Source organism: Larus michahellis, chromosome 8 (assembly GCF_964199755.1).
Source record: "Larus michahellis chromosome 8, bLarMic1.1, whole genome shotgun sequence".
In the NCBI taxonomy this organism is placed as follows: domain Eukaryota; kingdom Metazoa; phylum Chordata; class Aves; order Charadriiformes; family Laridae; genus Larus; species Larus michahellis.
The window spans coordinates 37,229,282-37,245,065 of NC_133903.1; the positions used below are offsets into that span (position 1 = coordinate 37,229,282).

General features: G+C 40.0%; 1 protein-coding gene across 2 annotated transcripts in view; it reads left to right on the forward strand.

Moving 5' to 3' along the window:
• The window catches only part of DPYD (dihydropyrimidine dehydrogenase), a 365,352-nt gene extending 350,430 nt beyond the window's left edge, over positions 1–14,922 (forward strand). Inside the window, exons 21-23 of one of the 2 annotated variants that reach the window (XM_074597190.1) lie at positions 237–380; positions 10,549–10,689; positions 13,460–14,922. In XM_074597190.1, the coding sequence (XP_074453291.1) occupies positions 237–380; positions 10,549–10,689; positions 13,460–13,630 (456 nt within the window). In that variant the 3' untranslated portion in view covers positions 13,631–14,922. Of the gene's footprint in view, positions 1–236; positions 381–10,548; positions 10,690–13,459 lie in introns of those variants that run through there. The other variant, XR_012588641.1, reaches the window with a different exon arrangement.
• Positions 14,923–15,784: the final 862 nt, after the last annotated feature.

The window sequence follows — 15,784 nt, forward strand, 5'->3', positions numbered from 1 at the left end:
TGCGGTATATTAATATTTTAATATTCAATATATATTTTCAAGTCAGATCCTGAAGTTCATATTTGATTTTTATTCACTTCTCACTCTGGTACAGTCTCACTGATTTCAATTTCAACTTTCTTAATAAGAAGCAAGTCGCACTCAGCAAGGACTTAGGATCTCGCCCTTGGGATCAGACTCACCTTTTGCTACACCCACTTATTAAGCATAATGACGTTTCCTGATTTTTGTTTCAGAAACTACCCAGTTTTGGGCCTTACCTGGAACAACGCAAAAAGATAATAGCTGAGAACAAGATTAAGCTGAAGGAACAGAGCATGGCTGCTGTGCTTCACGAGAAAAAGCATTTCATTCCGAAGAAGCCTATTCCGGCAATCAAGGTAACAAAAATACATGCTTACGCATAAGAAATGATCAGCCATCAGGCAGTTGACATGCACAGTCATTTCTAGCAGTTTGAGTTGGTTATTACTGCTTTTAAGCTTGTTAGAGGGCATCAAAGACAACTATTTATGCAGACTTTCTAGCTTTTAACAAAAATCGATGGGAAATGATTTGTGATGTACATGCATAGGTATTTCCCTAATGTCGTTTTTCAGAATGAAGATTTTCAGGCAAAGGAATGGTAATTGTAGAACAAGGCATGGGTAATGCCTTGTAGAATGAAGTAGAATTGTTAACAATTTCTTTCCATTTTAATGCTAGAGTACGAGCTCAGTTTTGCATGATACCTTTTGATTACTTGTGATGTGCTAAATACTCCATCTCTCATGTGGGATCAATGGAAAAGGTTGGTGTTCGGTACCTATGAAAGCTGTGTCATAGGTTTTCTGACTGAACTTTTAAAGGTGGAGAATGTTTGTCTAAGTAGCTGATCCACCGTCTACAAAGAGTAAATGTCAAGGTGAAAATAAAACCTGTGACCTCATCTACTGCATAATCCATACATTGGAGCTTTTCCTTTCCCTTAGGTAGCCAATAAATGTCAATAAAAAGAAACGTCAGAAGCTAATTTTTCTGGATGTTCACTCTAGACCTTACTTAAACTTCATGTCTGAATAGGAAAATGAAGCAGGAAAAAACAATATTTTTTTTTTAAATCAGGGTTCTCGTGAAGGCCTTTTTATAAAGCAGTGTGAAAATTATATCTGTTATATATGTGAGAATATCAGATATCTATAGATAGGTAACTTTCATTATATGATCAGACCTGTGAGAATTCCTGCAAAAATAAGGCCAAACATTATATACAATATAAGCAGTGGCTCAAAATAACACATAATTCCCAAGGGAATATTGCAGTTTACCAACACATGCAGTATTCCAAGCTAGCTGGTAGAACTGCAGAACCAGCCAAGAAGAAATTTGGAGTCATCTTCCTATTTAAGTTAAATAGTTTGCTACTTCTGTATCCCTCTCACAGTTTTTTGGACTGCTTATTTTGGTTTATGTCACGTTATTGAAAATTGCTCACCTCCTCTTGTGCTGAGGTTCCCTTCTTTATGTATACAAAAAGTTCCAAAGAACAGCAATCTAATCCTTTTTTTTCCCCACTACGATGAGCATTTTCAAAGCCTACTTGACCTCAGAGGTTTTATGGTTCTGTTCTCTTTGGAGGGAGAGTATTGATGTAGGGAAAAGAGAAAGAAGAAGCAACAGCCAATAACTGCATTTTCAATGAGATAGCTTGCTTCTGAAAACAGCAGAAAACTAAAAAACTGATACCATCCAAAAGCAAATAAACTGAATGAAGGAAAAAGTTTAGCAAGAGGGGAAAAACAAACATAAAGACTTGAAAAAAACATAAATAAAAAGTTGAGGTCAATAATTTATCAAGCAAAACTCCAAGTACAAAAGCAAAAAACGAAGTAGTAGGAGACAGATTAAAAAGAAGAAAAGAAGGCCTACTGCAGGGAAGAGGAAAATGAATTCCCTAGAACAAAACTTTTGTTTATAAAGACATTGAATACTTTTGTGTGGTATCTGTGAGGAGCTTCTCAGACAGAGAAATCAGGTTAGTGTCCTTCTCACACCTTGATTTAAACAAATGAAAACACTGAAAAACACTGAAGCAATTAGAAGAAATTAGGAACCCTCAAAGCTGATTCTCGACAGTCTTTCAGTCTGACCATCTCTTTAGAAAGGAATGTTTTAACCATGAGAAAAACAGCAATGAGAGATGCCCACTAAGAAATAGGAAAATACCTGGGTTTTGCTTGAAGTAGGGAACTTGCCACTACAAAGACGGGTTTTAATAAAGTTTATTATTAATAGATCCATCTATTATTATATTGTGGAGAAGAATCTGCCAGGAAGATTCGGAATATTCATTAAGGAAGCTTAATGAAGCTTAATGAAAAAAGGTGACTTATCTGATACCCTTTCCCTGATCAGGAATTCTCCACGGAGAGAGGCAGAGGGGCTTGGACTTGAGCTATTTATTTGTAACTGTCCAAGAAGTATTCACATTTAAACTTACAAATCCCAGACCGTCCCCAGCAGTTCTGTCTTGGATGGCCCTCTAGACAGAGGAGAAAATATGTTCTGTTAGTTCAGACTAGGATATTGGGGGGTGGGAATGGTCAGCTCTTACAGCTAGTCCCAGCCGAACTCTAGTTCTCTGGAGCAGTGAAGACGTGCGATTGAAAGCTGATCGGACCCGAGAGACAGCTGTCCTTGAAAGAGATATGACCCCTGCTTCGGCTGGTTGTATTTTTGGAGGGTTGCTGCAAATTTTCTGATGCCTGCCCAGAACTCCCTCATCTGTCTAATCGGCTGTTGGGTTGGTGATATGTAAATTCCAACATTTGTTTAAATTACACATGCTGCCAAAATGCCTTTTTTTATAGATTTAAAAACCCTCTGTGATTATCCAAAATCTAATTTAATTTTTGGATGGCTTTCCCCATGGCTTTTCTCTTTATTTTCTCTATTTTTCAATATTAATTGAAACTGCATACTTTGATATTCAGCAGAGTTGTTTCTTCTTTTCTCACTTGTCTGTAATATCAAAATTTCTGCCGTATGTGGATATGTGCCCTGGATCTTTTCTTTTCAGTTGCATTTTTGTACAGCTCTCACACATGTATTTGCCTACCTCAGGTTACCTCCTTATTACTTTAATTTCTTTCCTTATACATTCTTGTGGTTTTTTCCTAATAATTAATTCTTTGTCCTTCAGGGCCTATACCATAATATTTGGTCAGTGTTTATCTGCTTACTTTATTTCTTTGTTTTTTACTCCCCGAGTCTTGCTGTAGAGATTGCCCGCTTTGGTAGTTTAAACACGCTGGCATCGCTCTGTCAGCTTAGCTAGGGCATGACGTGTTGTTCCACCTGTTGGAAATATATCCATAGGGATCCTCAAGCTTAAATTCCTTGTATTTATTTGAACTATTTTTCACCCTTGTGTGTACAGATATGTTACACACATATACATGCACATATATATGAACATATATGTTCAACATGAGTAGTTTTGGCTTGTGCTTGCCTGCCTGGAAAAGACCATATTGTAATCTTCATCATAAACATGGAGCTGTTGCATATTTCAGGTGGAACTATGCACGTCTCCCATAATTTATGGGACTCTAAGTCTGCTTCTCCCAAGTATTTGCTCCAACATGAATGACAGCAACAGTCTCTCCTGCAGTAGCCCATAATGATCCCTTCTCTATCACAGTACCTCAGAGAATATTCTCATTACACGTGAGAGTTTAAGAAAATTTAAGTTAGTCTTCAGATATGGGGAGAAATCTTAGAGTCCAAACCTCCTCTTTCCCTTCCCACTCTGACTGTAGAAGGACTGCTTCTAGTGGTTCCGGAATGGCATGGAATGGCATGGCATGGAATAGATTAGATTAGATTAGATTAGATTAGATTAGATTTCAGGTGGAAAAGACCTACAGTGACCATCTAGTCCAACTGCCCGACCAATTCAGGGCTGACCAAAAGTTACAGCCTGTTATTAAGGGCATTGTCCAAATGCCTCTTAAACACTGACAGGCTTGGGGCATCAGCCACCTCTCCAGGAAGCCTGTTCCAGTGTTTGACCACCCTCTTGGTAAAGAAATGCTTCATAATGTCCAGTCTAAACTTCCCCTGGCACAGCCTTGGACCATTCACACGTGTCCTGTCCCTGGATACCAGGGAGAAGAGATCAGCACCTCCCTCCCCTCTTTGCCTCCTCAGGAAGCTGTAGAGTGCAATGAGGTCGCCCCTCAGCCTCCTTTTCTCCAAGCCAGACAAACCAAGACTCATCATTAGCAGCTCCTCATAGGACACTCCTTCCAGCACTTTCACCAGCGTCGTTACCCTCCTCTGGATGCATTTGAGTACCTTAACATCCTTCTTAAATTGTGGTGCCCCGAACTGCACACAGTACTGAAGGTGAGGCTGTGCCAATGCTAAATACAGTGGGATAATCTCCTCCATGGACCAGCTGGCTATGCAGTTTGCTGCACCCCACGATGCGGTTTGCCTTCTTGGCTGCCAGGGCACAGTGCTGACTCCTGTTGAGCCTGCTGTCGACCAGCACCCCCAGATCCCTTTCTGCTCGCCAGGCACTCCTCTCCCAATTTACACTTGTGCCTGGCGTTACTCCATCCTAGGTGCAGAATCTGGCATTTGGACTTGTTAAATTTCATCTCATTAATCATTGCCCAGTGCTCCAGTCTACCTAGATCCCTCTGCAAGGCTGCCATAGCGCTAGCAGCCCAGAAGAAGGGCACTCTGTTACTGTATGTAAAACTGGAATGACTGTGTATTCCAGATTGTGGCCGATGAATACAACAGCAGCATTACAGTAATTACGGTGCTATTTTCTTTCTTAATGTCTTACTAGTCTGCTTGTCTCTTGTCAGGACAGCACATCAAGCAGAAATTTTCATGAGCTGTCCACGCTGTCTCCTGCTGTGTTTTCTCTTGCAGCTGTCTTTTATCTAGAATGTACCTGTTCACAAGAATAGCAAAAGTTACTTATTTTGATATGCTATTTGTCAAACTGCATTTTTTCACTGTTCATCTAGTTTTATAAAATACCTGTGAAGTCTCCTGTGTTTTCTTTAATTTAGTTTAAACTAAAATCTGTGTCAACTCTATAGTCTTCTGGTTCAAATCTTCTCCTGAAACACACGCGGGCATATTACACAGCATCGTATCTAAACCAGATAATTGAGACACTTTACTCTGTTAATATTTTGCCTTTTCTGAACACTGATCATTGTGTTCCAGCTCTTTATTTTTTCATTGTTTAGCCAACTTGCAATCCCACTTCATATCTACTTAATTTCAGAGTGTCTCAGAGGCCTATTGAAACATAAAATGTACCAGTCATTTTTTGTATTTATTGCATCACAGTCTTCATAAAGAATTGCAATAGATTCACGAAGCATAATATTCATTACAGAAACCATTTGAATTAAGTAGTAAAGGTTCGTTTGAGTTATTTTGTAAATCCTTCTTTAGCTAGTACTGCGACTGTTTAACTTGCTTTACTGAAACAAGGCTTAGAGGTCCCTAAATCCCAGAGCACATTTAATAACCTTTTTAACTATCGGCAAGGCATCTGTAATCTTTCAATGTAAAGTTAGTTTTAATGAGATTACATATTTTTGTTACCACTTTACTCTAAACTGACCTTGGTCATGTACCCACAGATTCTGGTGACTTTTTCTTCTTTAATCCATAATATTTTTAACATTTCTTCTTTTCGTATCACTCTCTCTCTGACAGTACCTCACCTTTGTTACTGAAAAAGAACGGGTGGAAGGCAGGTATCTCCCTAATGGAGATAAACACTGGTACAGAGAGTCATTTACTTTCTTTGCAACGTTTCATCCCCTTTCCATGCTCTCTCTGTAGCCTAGTGAGGGCACGTCTGCACAGCCCCTTGTTCTTTCACAACCTGTTGAATCCTGAGAACTGCCCAAACACCCCATAAATAATAATGAACAGAGTACCTGGGATCAAGCGCACAACTTTGCTATATAAATGTCAGATGCTTAGTTAGGAGTTTTTTATATTATTTGGTGGTGAATCAACTTCAGCATTTGTATCATGGTCAATGATCCCGTGGAGACCTGAAGCCTGAGGTTGAGGCCTGTCCTTAGGACAGACTGCTGTTCACAACAGGCAGACCTCTACTTCTGGTAATGTAAAAATTACCCTGCTTTCCTCACCTGCTGTTGCTGTCATGGTCAGTGAACCTTCACGCGTGACGTGCAAAGCGTTTTATGGTGGCTCAAAAAGAGCAATAAGAGGACAAGCATGTGTGTTCCCTTTGACCTTGCTATACGAGATGCAGAACCTGCACTGGGTATGGCTTTCTAATGATCCAGTGAGGGACCTGTGATGTTCATCATCTCTAGAGCACAGCGTGGTCTATTACAGTATGGTCTGCATGAAGATAGAAACAGCAGATCTACCAGGAGTCATACCTGAACCATGAAATGTATTTACAAATCGAAGTTTACTCATATGATGGCTAGTGAAAAGATAATCACCATAAAATGTTTTATATATTAACGTTAAAAATGCAGCTATAGTAATAAAAATAGCATTGTAAAAATAATACCGTACTGAACAGATCTGCTCCTCGTGTATACTCAAACCCACATCTGCCTAGCTTAGTGACAAAATGAATTTTTTTTCTGTACTCATTAGTAACATAAAACTAATGGATTCTGCTCTGATTCTCTCCATAGCAACTGAATTCCCTGCCAGTTCCAGTTGCAGGACTAAATTCCTCTCCCAGTTCGTTCAGTACGGTTTTGTTGAGAAGAGTGGGGCAGCACAGCAGTAATCAAAAGGAGCACCCTAGGTCCCTGAGATTGCAAAGGTGTAACTTAGGACAAAATTTAACTTCCAGCTCTTCTTTTTTTTTTTTTTTTTTTTTTTTTAATGGCTGCTGGTAATGCATAAGCCAGAAAGAACACAGCTTGACTTTCAAAACCTGGCTTCTGTTTGCAGGTCTGGCAGTTGGCAAAAAAAACATTATACTGTAAACAGTGCAAATTTGATCCGGAGGCCATCGAGATATACCAAGTGTGGAATCCCACAGTGCCATTTTAGACAGTTGCTTTTTGGAGTGAAACTGCGCTTTAAACAGTGAAGGCTGATTATTTCTTGCTGCACTGTTTATTTTGTTCCAAACGGTTATGATTTGATGGAAACAAGAAGCTCTGAGATAGCTTGAGATGCTGTAAAAGAGTGCACCTGCAAAACATCTTTTAAGTACCATTGCTTTTTTAGTCAATAAAGCCTTGAAACTTTGCAAATGAATAAAGATACAGTTTTTGCTTGAGAGAAAGAAGTGATTAAAAGACACAACACCCAGGAGTCTAAATAAGCAGTAAATCATTGACAGAGTCTTTTGAAATCACCTTCAGGCCTCTAAAATGCCATGATCCTCCCCGTTTGGGATTCTAAGACCCCAGAAGTGTATTTTGTGAGCTGTAAGAAGTGAGACTTGGTTACCAATTCAGAAATCACCATGCCATATGCATTGTTTTTGTTATTCCCTTTGTAAGTTTGTAGCTGGAAAAGTCTATTTTGATCATGTTCTTCTAAGCAACCATTTCCTGAGCTACCTAATGCTGTCCTAAACCTTGACTGCCTCCCTCCTGGCCCCCAGCTGCCTCTCTGGAAGGCCATTAACCACCTCACTCCTTTGCCATTTAAAAAGCCTTTCCTAATTTCCAGCTTTAAATTTATTCATGGCTGGTTTATAATCATGTGTTCCTGTGCCAACATTGTCATTTAACTTAAATAGCTCTTTTCCCTTCCTGATGTATATATAAAGAGACATCATATTCCTGCTCTGCCTTCATCTTCCTAGGCTAAACATCTTGTTAGGCTCTTTTTGTCTTCCCTCATAAGCAAGGCCCTCCATCCCAGGATTATTTGAGTGGCTCATCTCTGCAACCTGCTTGAGCTTCGTGGGTTTTGTTAACATTCAAACGATATTTAAAGAATACAAATGTGAATCCAGAACGTCTCCAAGAAAATTGTTAATTACCTATGCTGTTTACACGCCCGCTTTTGTTAGATTAAAAAGCCGTTCACTATCAGGAACCTCCCCGTGTTGATGCTTTTACAACATGAGCAGGCAGTGGAAAGCTACTTTATTGTATGTCATACAAGCTTTACATCATTTCTTCAAATTCTTCAGTACACAGCCCAGTAGCTCATCAGTGGAGGCACAGTAAAGGGCTATGTGTCCAAGCCTAGACCTTTGCAACACCGAAGTAAAAAGTATTAGCTCTAACGCTTACCTAGTAGTTAATTGAGCTTTTACAGTGGCTTAAGCAAACAGATTTTACTTCAAATTTGCAGTGAATTTGGACCATGCACATAATCAGCTTGCACAGCTCTATTGATGAGCGCTAACTCATTAAGCTGCGATAACTTGCTCACTTACAGTCACCTGTCCACACTCACCATGCTGCCTCTAGCAATGTGCCACAGCTGTTTTATGCTGGAAGAGCATTAATGTTCTCTGCATGTTGCTGAGAAGAACTGGAAGGCTTTTAGCATTGAATGAATGCAACCAAGGTATTTCACATGTCGGCAGCTCAGGGGTTTGGCAAAGAGAAAATATTTGAATGTTTTTGGAACAAGAAAACAGTACAATTTCTTCCCGGGCTTAGGATATGGTTGAGTTTGCTGCTTCAACAGTCACTAAGAGCGACTTCATAGATCCTACCACTGCGTCCAGCAAACAAAGAAATTTGTCTCATTGCATAAAGACACTGTTGTAATTTAAGTGCTGAAGGCCAGGTAGGCCTCAAAGTTAAAACTTCACTGAGATGAACGGGAGTCATTCATTCGGGAAGCAGAGCTGTTGTTGCAAGTTCTCAGCAGACTCAGGAAGACAAGGATAGACCCATTTTCGCATTTAATTCTTGTAGCAGAGCTTTCCTTTAGAGCTAACATCAATAATGCTATATTACCATATTGCTCTGATGTGCCTTAGTTTGTTTGAAAGTAAGGCTGCCCAAGATAAGATATGCAATGAAAACTTAAGGTACTGTAATCCAGTTCTTCTGCAACTAGAACTGAAAACAATATAGAGAGCATTGTATTCAATTATAAATTATACAGGTTAAATATAGCATACTACTACACACTTAAAATGTTCGGTAATCAGTTCAGAATTATTTTTTTGACTGATAGGAATAAGGTAAGTATTGTTTCTTCAAAAAATATTGAGAAACAATACAAAACCAAAACGATATCACGTTTCTTGGTGATGCAAGACCAAAGGCAAACACCTTGAAGCTTATAATTCTGGGCAGACTTGTCTGTGTCTCATATTTGGCTTGATCTTGAGCATTTTTCAATTGACTTGGATCAAATTCCATAATCAAAATCATAATGACTTCTTGGTTTATTACAGCGAATGACTATGAAGCCAGTTCTGCTCTCCTATTACTCACTGAGATTTCTAATACTTAACAGTTATACCCCTTTTCAAAGCAAAAGTAAAATGTGTTGTTGCATCACATGACCTTCATTTACTGAGCCCAACTTTATCTTAAAAATGTAGAATCTTGCATATAAAATCGAGCTGGTTTTGCAACATGGGAACTGTTGTAGAAGCGTGCTTAATAAACTCACAAAATATCCAGGCAACCACTACAGTGCCACAGAGAAAATCTTTTAAAACGCAGTCATGTTCATCATCTGCGCTATCCTTCCACAAGTTAAACTAATTTAACCGAGGGATAGCTGTAGCCCAAAGGACCTGGGACTTGTCCCATCTCTACCATTGACTCAGTGAAGCTGAACTGCCACTGAACTCTGCAGTTTCTCTTGATGTAAAGTGGCAATCAGGTAGGTCCCCCACAACTTCTTTCAGAGGGCGTGTCTTCCCCCTGCAGTATGTACCCATACGCTGTCCTCCCATACACCTTTACTTTGGCAGCACAGATGTGTAAGGTTGACGCCACAAATTCCTCCCTGTGAAGTTAACAGAACTGAATCAAGACTTGCAGGATTAGACCCCCGCCTTACTTCTGTGCCATATCTGCAAAAAACTGATGATCGTGTCATTTGCGCATCTTACTAAAGAGAAAAAAGCAGTAATTGTTCTCTCTGTCAGTTTATTTGATCACGCCCCTTTCTTTTCTTGCTGTGAGTTCTTAAATCTGTGCGAATGAGAAATGACCAAGGCAATCGGATTGTTTGTAGCATATCACTCCTGTTTTGTGCTCCATTTTGTTCCTTGAAATTTCACACACTAATGGCAAAACAATAGCACATTCAAAATCATGTACTAAATGTGTGACCTGTTTTTAGACTGTGTTTGTATACAAATATGTATTTCTAGTGCTGCCTACGTTCAAAATGTGCCTGTATGGAGCATTCTTCCTATTTTACAGAAGGTATGAAGGTCAGCAACTTGGAAATTTTTAAGAAAAATCCTAAACCACATCACAATGCATGGCCAAATCTTCTGTATTAAAGTAGTAGAAATTGCTCCTGCGCAGCTATCGAAACTGCTTAGGTATCTTCTAAATGAGTCGATAATTTTTTTTTTTTCCCTAGGATGTAATTGGAAAAGCACTGCAGTATATTGGAACATATGGTGAGCTCTGCAACATAGAGCAAGTTGTGGCTCTGATTGACGAGGAAATGTGTATCAACTGTGGCAAATGTTACATGACCTGTAATGATTCTGGCTACCAGGTAAGAGCACAGCTGTAATTAGCAGAAAGGCACAATGAGTTATCTTTCTGCTGCTGGGAAGAAAGAATCCACCTTCTGTTAATGAGCAGGTGGTAAAAACAGATGTCTAAAATATTGGATTCGAACCCCAGCATGCTCCCAGGCTACGCCGCACAAGCCCTGCCCGAGCTGTTTGCGCGGCGGTGAGAACACTGCCCAGCATGGCTTCTTCTGGAGGGCTCTGCAGAGCATGCTGCATCTCGCCGGCTCGCTCCAGGTCACTCTCCCAGACTCTCCCTAGCTGCAAGTGGGAAGTGGGATTCTTTTTAAGAGGAAGGAAATGAAGGAGACCCAAGTCGGATGGCAGTAAATGTTGTTCTTTGATGGTTTACAAGCACATGAGGGAGAAGCGGACGAATGCATCCCTTCTCACGAAGGGGACGTGGTGAGATAAGAGCTGTTCTTATTGCCAAATGCTCTTTAAGAAACCTAGCCCTTGTTCCACCGGTGTAGCTGAACTTGAACTAATTCAGGTTTCAGGCAGTTGGGGTTTTGTTTTGATCTTGATTGAGGTACAAATCCTTTCTCCAGGATAGCTGCCAGGGTTTAGAGCAGCAGGTTGAAGTTTGCAGAAATCACGGTGACCAGAAAATAGCACAATTTTGAGCTGGGGCTCCTGTTTGCAGCAAAGTATTTCTCTGATTTCTGCTTAGTACGGTAACACAAGTTGTATGAAATGTACCAGCATTTCTACATGCCATTCCTTGCCATGTCCACCGGAGCTGATGGACTGGCCTGAAATAAAAAGAGCAGCACAGGAGGACTCATGTTCTTTTAGTAAACAAAAATATGGTCTAGCATAACCTTCATGGAATCCAATATGCACTTGGCGGTAAGTTCTACATTAATTTTTCCATTCATCCCAGTCAGAGAATAGTTCATCAGAAAAAAATACTTTAACTGAGCACCAAGTTTCCTCTGAACAGCATGACCTTTTGTTTATCCTTAATTCAGTCTAATCAATAGTAGGTCTGATGAATTTAACTACATACAGTCAAAGAAATAAGTCTTTCCGTTTAAAATGAACTCCTGCAATTAAAACAAGTGTGTCAGAGCAAAGGGAGACATGCTTTTTCCACTGATATGAAAAAATTAATGCTGCATTTATACCAGATTAGATTACTACAGTAGTGTTCTAACTGTCTAAATTTCTTTTTGCACTCCAATCTTCACCTCTTCTCCTTCCATCAGATTTCCCAGTGCAGGGGAGGATATAGCATGTGCAGAGCAAAAGGCTGTTTATATTTAGTAAAACTTTCTTTTCTACACCTGGGAAAAAAAATCACCATCAAAAGAACCAAAGTTTAAAACCCCAGGAGGTTTTCTAAGCACAAAAAAAAGTTTTTTCCTTAATTAATTGAGGAAATTGAAAAGAAATTGATTGCAAAGAATTGCAAATAAATTCTTAACTGCAAAGAAATCAGCCCCCCCGCTTCAAAATAGCATCTGCTTTATGCTTCTGTTTCAAAAATATCCATGCTGCTCTACAGAGCTATCACCTTGTATGACTCCAACAGAAAAGCTTTCCTTAATTTAAAGTTAGCGCTGTAGTCCTGACTTCTCCCTCTTTGCACATCTTGAAATTGAGTTCATTGTTGGCAGGGAGAGAGGATGGAGTCCTCCTTAAATATGCACAAACCAAAGCTCTCTTTGTGCTGAAGCGAAACTAAAACTTGTAGTTTCAGGGCAGTTAGTACCTACTTCATGCCCTTGCTGGCTGCTACAGCAACTTCTCTGCTTTCCCAGTAGTGAAACCCCAAATGCCAAAAATCTGCCTTTGGGAGCCAACCTGCAGCACCACCGCACACCTCCCGTCTCCTCCCTGGCTCCCCAGTGCTGATGGTGCTTTGGGAGATTTGCTAAGGGATCGCTCGTTTGCAGAGAAGCAAGTGGTCAGTTTGCGGGCCTGATTCCTAAAACTCCTAAAAGTAAATATTAAGTGGTGGTTTTATTATTTTTTTTTTTTACTTTTCTAGGCTTGCCTCTTAAATATTGAAGCTTTTGCAGTTGTGTGATGCTTTTGGTTTTGCTTTTAATTGCCATTTCCATTATATGAGGAGCTTATTTCATTGAGACTGCAATTGTTATTTCGCATTCAAATACACTTATCACCCTAATTGGTGATGAGGATTCACTGCATGGAAACGTGAGAACTAAAGCAAGCTCTGCCTGCCCAAAACTAAGATAGCCCTTTCGAAGATTTGCAAAGGAAAATAATCATAGGAGGGACAGCACGCTGAGCATGCTGTGTTTTTCTGTACTATTTATTAAATTAGATTGTTTATGCTGTGCTGAAAATAAAATTCAAAAGAACGCAGAGGGGGCCAGCGCTGTGCTGAAGCCGTACAGGCACGGTCTGATGTCGCCTCTGAACCAATAACCCTGGCAAATTGCTGTCTGACGAAATATTTCCTTCACGCGAAGCAGAAATATCCCTCTGGGACTTTAAACAGCATGGGCCAAACTCCTCCTTTTGCAACCAGCCCTTGTGACCCATGAGCTTTCACCGAGCTATAATTTGGCCCATATTTCTCATTTTAAAGTGTCGGGGGGGGGGTGGGGGGGTGGGTGGTGTTTTGTTCCCTGCCAGTTGAACAGTTGCTATAGCTGCAGTGCAGAATCGCACCAAGATGTCTCCGAGTGCTGTAGCGCAGGAAATGCAGACACGAAAATGGGAGCAATTTTGACCTTTTCCGTGAGTGACATCAATAATGTTTATTGCTGTTCGCAGGCTATCCAGTTTGATCCCCAAACCCACCTGCCCACGGTTACTGACAGCTGTACAGGCTGCACCCTGTGTCTCAGCGTCTGCCCGGTTATCGACTGCATCCGCATGGTTTCCAGGACAACACCCTACCAACCAAAGCGCGGGCTGCCCTTAGCCGTGAACCCCGTGTCTTGAGGTGATCGGTCCGACAGCTAACGTGAACTTTACACTTGTTTGATGCCATTGATTTGCTTTCTAATTAGTCCTTGAAAATCTACTCTTACAAAAAAATGTAATATTGATAGCCGTTACAATGAACACTGTGTTTTCCAATTATTATTTTAAGAACAATTAAGTTTGGAAATTACAGAAAGGCAGCAATTAGTCAGTCATGGCTGTCAGTTGTCCACTATTTGAAGTGTAACTTTCTCTTTTCAATTCGTGCTGTAATTTCAAAATTTCTCTATAGACTCTTTAATCTCTATGTATTTTCTGGCTGTAAATAAATATAATTAAGAAAGCATTTTTAATGAACTACAAATCAATGTACAAGCTAACTGTTTTCAAGGAGGCATTTTGTAATTAAACATTACATTTAGTTTTAAAAGAGTTTCTTAGAAGATGTAATTAACTACATAGCATTCAAACAAAGCAACGTGGCTTCTATTTTTCTATGGGAAGAAATGAAAGGGAGTTTAAAATAGGATTTAAGAACTGGATTAATCACTTTCAACTACTACAGCGTATGGTGGTGTATTTTTATAATCCTTTCTAATTCTTTCTCACACTAGTCACTTTATAGAATAAATTTGCTGTGCACTGACACATGCTGGACTCCGCAGATTTGTGTGTTGCGTGGGTAGCTTGATCGTTACTTTTTCCCCCCCAGTGAACACTCATAACGTCTCTCTAAAACCAGTTAAACCGACTTATTATGAAGTTCAGGTTGCATTTCAGGATTCTGAGATGTGACAACATTTTTTTGCTCCAAGCTCATCCTCTAAATAACTTTTTAATTGTGCCAATTAACGTTGCAGAATGTACACGTTACAGGTCAGAGATCTGATTACGTGCAAATGGAATACACACCCTGCAGACGGCGTTTGCCAAACACAGACACACAGGGCAAACTGGCAAGATGATTTCCCCCAGTGCCAATTCTTCATATTTACTGGTTATGTATGGTTATAATAGTTTCACAACCAAAAAGAAATATAGATTTGTCTGTCTTGCTAAACAATATCTCAGTTTTAATCAATTTTTCATTCACAGTAGGAACTTTCTAATATGAACGTATTGCTGTCTGCTTTACTCCTCTTAAGAATATAAAGCCTTTAGTTTCATAATAATAATAATAAATGATCTAGCAGTTCAATTTCTTATACCCTATATTGTGATCATCAGCAGCTTTGATTAAAAATATATCCTGACTTTTTTTTCTTGATTTATGAATTGTGCACAGAATTATAAATAAATGTTGAAACCAACCTGGGATTTTTTGTCTTTTTTTTTTTTTTTCATTTATTAAACAGATTTTTCTTGTGGAGGCTTGTCAGGTGGTGCTTCATGATCTCTAAGATTCACTCCAGGAACCACTGATGAGTTAATTCATGTGTACATTATTCCATTAATTGCCTACAGTGCAGAAGGTACCGTGCTCTTTGCCCCTCTCTGGCACCTCTTTGTCTGCCTTCGACTTGTCGTCCTTTTGCATCCCTTCCCCACCCGTGCACACTTGCGTGCACGCGTATGGACACTCTGTGTCACTCTCACATTTTGAAGTGTCATTTCATTTAGTATCCTTGCTCCACCAACACTGTTTGCTGACACTTTGGGCTTGCTTGATGAGATCCCTTGGCAGGCTTAAGCCCAGTGTCTCCACTAATAGCTTTCTCTTCATAGTTTAATTTTTCTCTTCATCACTGTGGATTTTTCACATTCAGATGGAAACAGGAACAGATACTCGTACTGCTTAGAAAATATTTGCCTGAAACTTCTTTAAAGCTTTTGGTCTTCTGGTACTTTCTTATCTTACGGGAGGTATAGAGGACTCACAGGAAGAACAAGCTGGTTTGTGAATGTTAGGGGCAAAGTCTGGAGAGCCTCTGCGTGTACCGCTCGTACCTTTTCTGAGGAGCTGGCTGACAGGCAGCATGCCCTTGAGCGGGGCAGAAAAAAACATCAAAATCAGATCGTCTGCAGGTAACATCTTATGTTCTCAGTTAGCAGATGCAAGGAAAAGTAGCTGTCTTCTAACAGCCTAAAACCCAGGCAGTTACCAGGTACTTCTTATTTTGTGTCCTACTTACCATGAACCCCAAGGGTGAGAGCTGGTGTGTCACCCGCGAC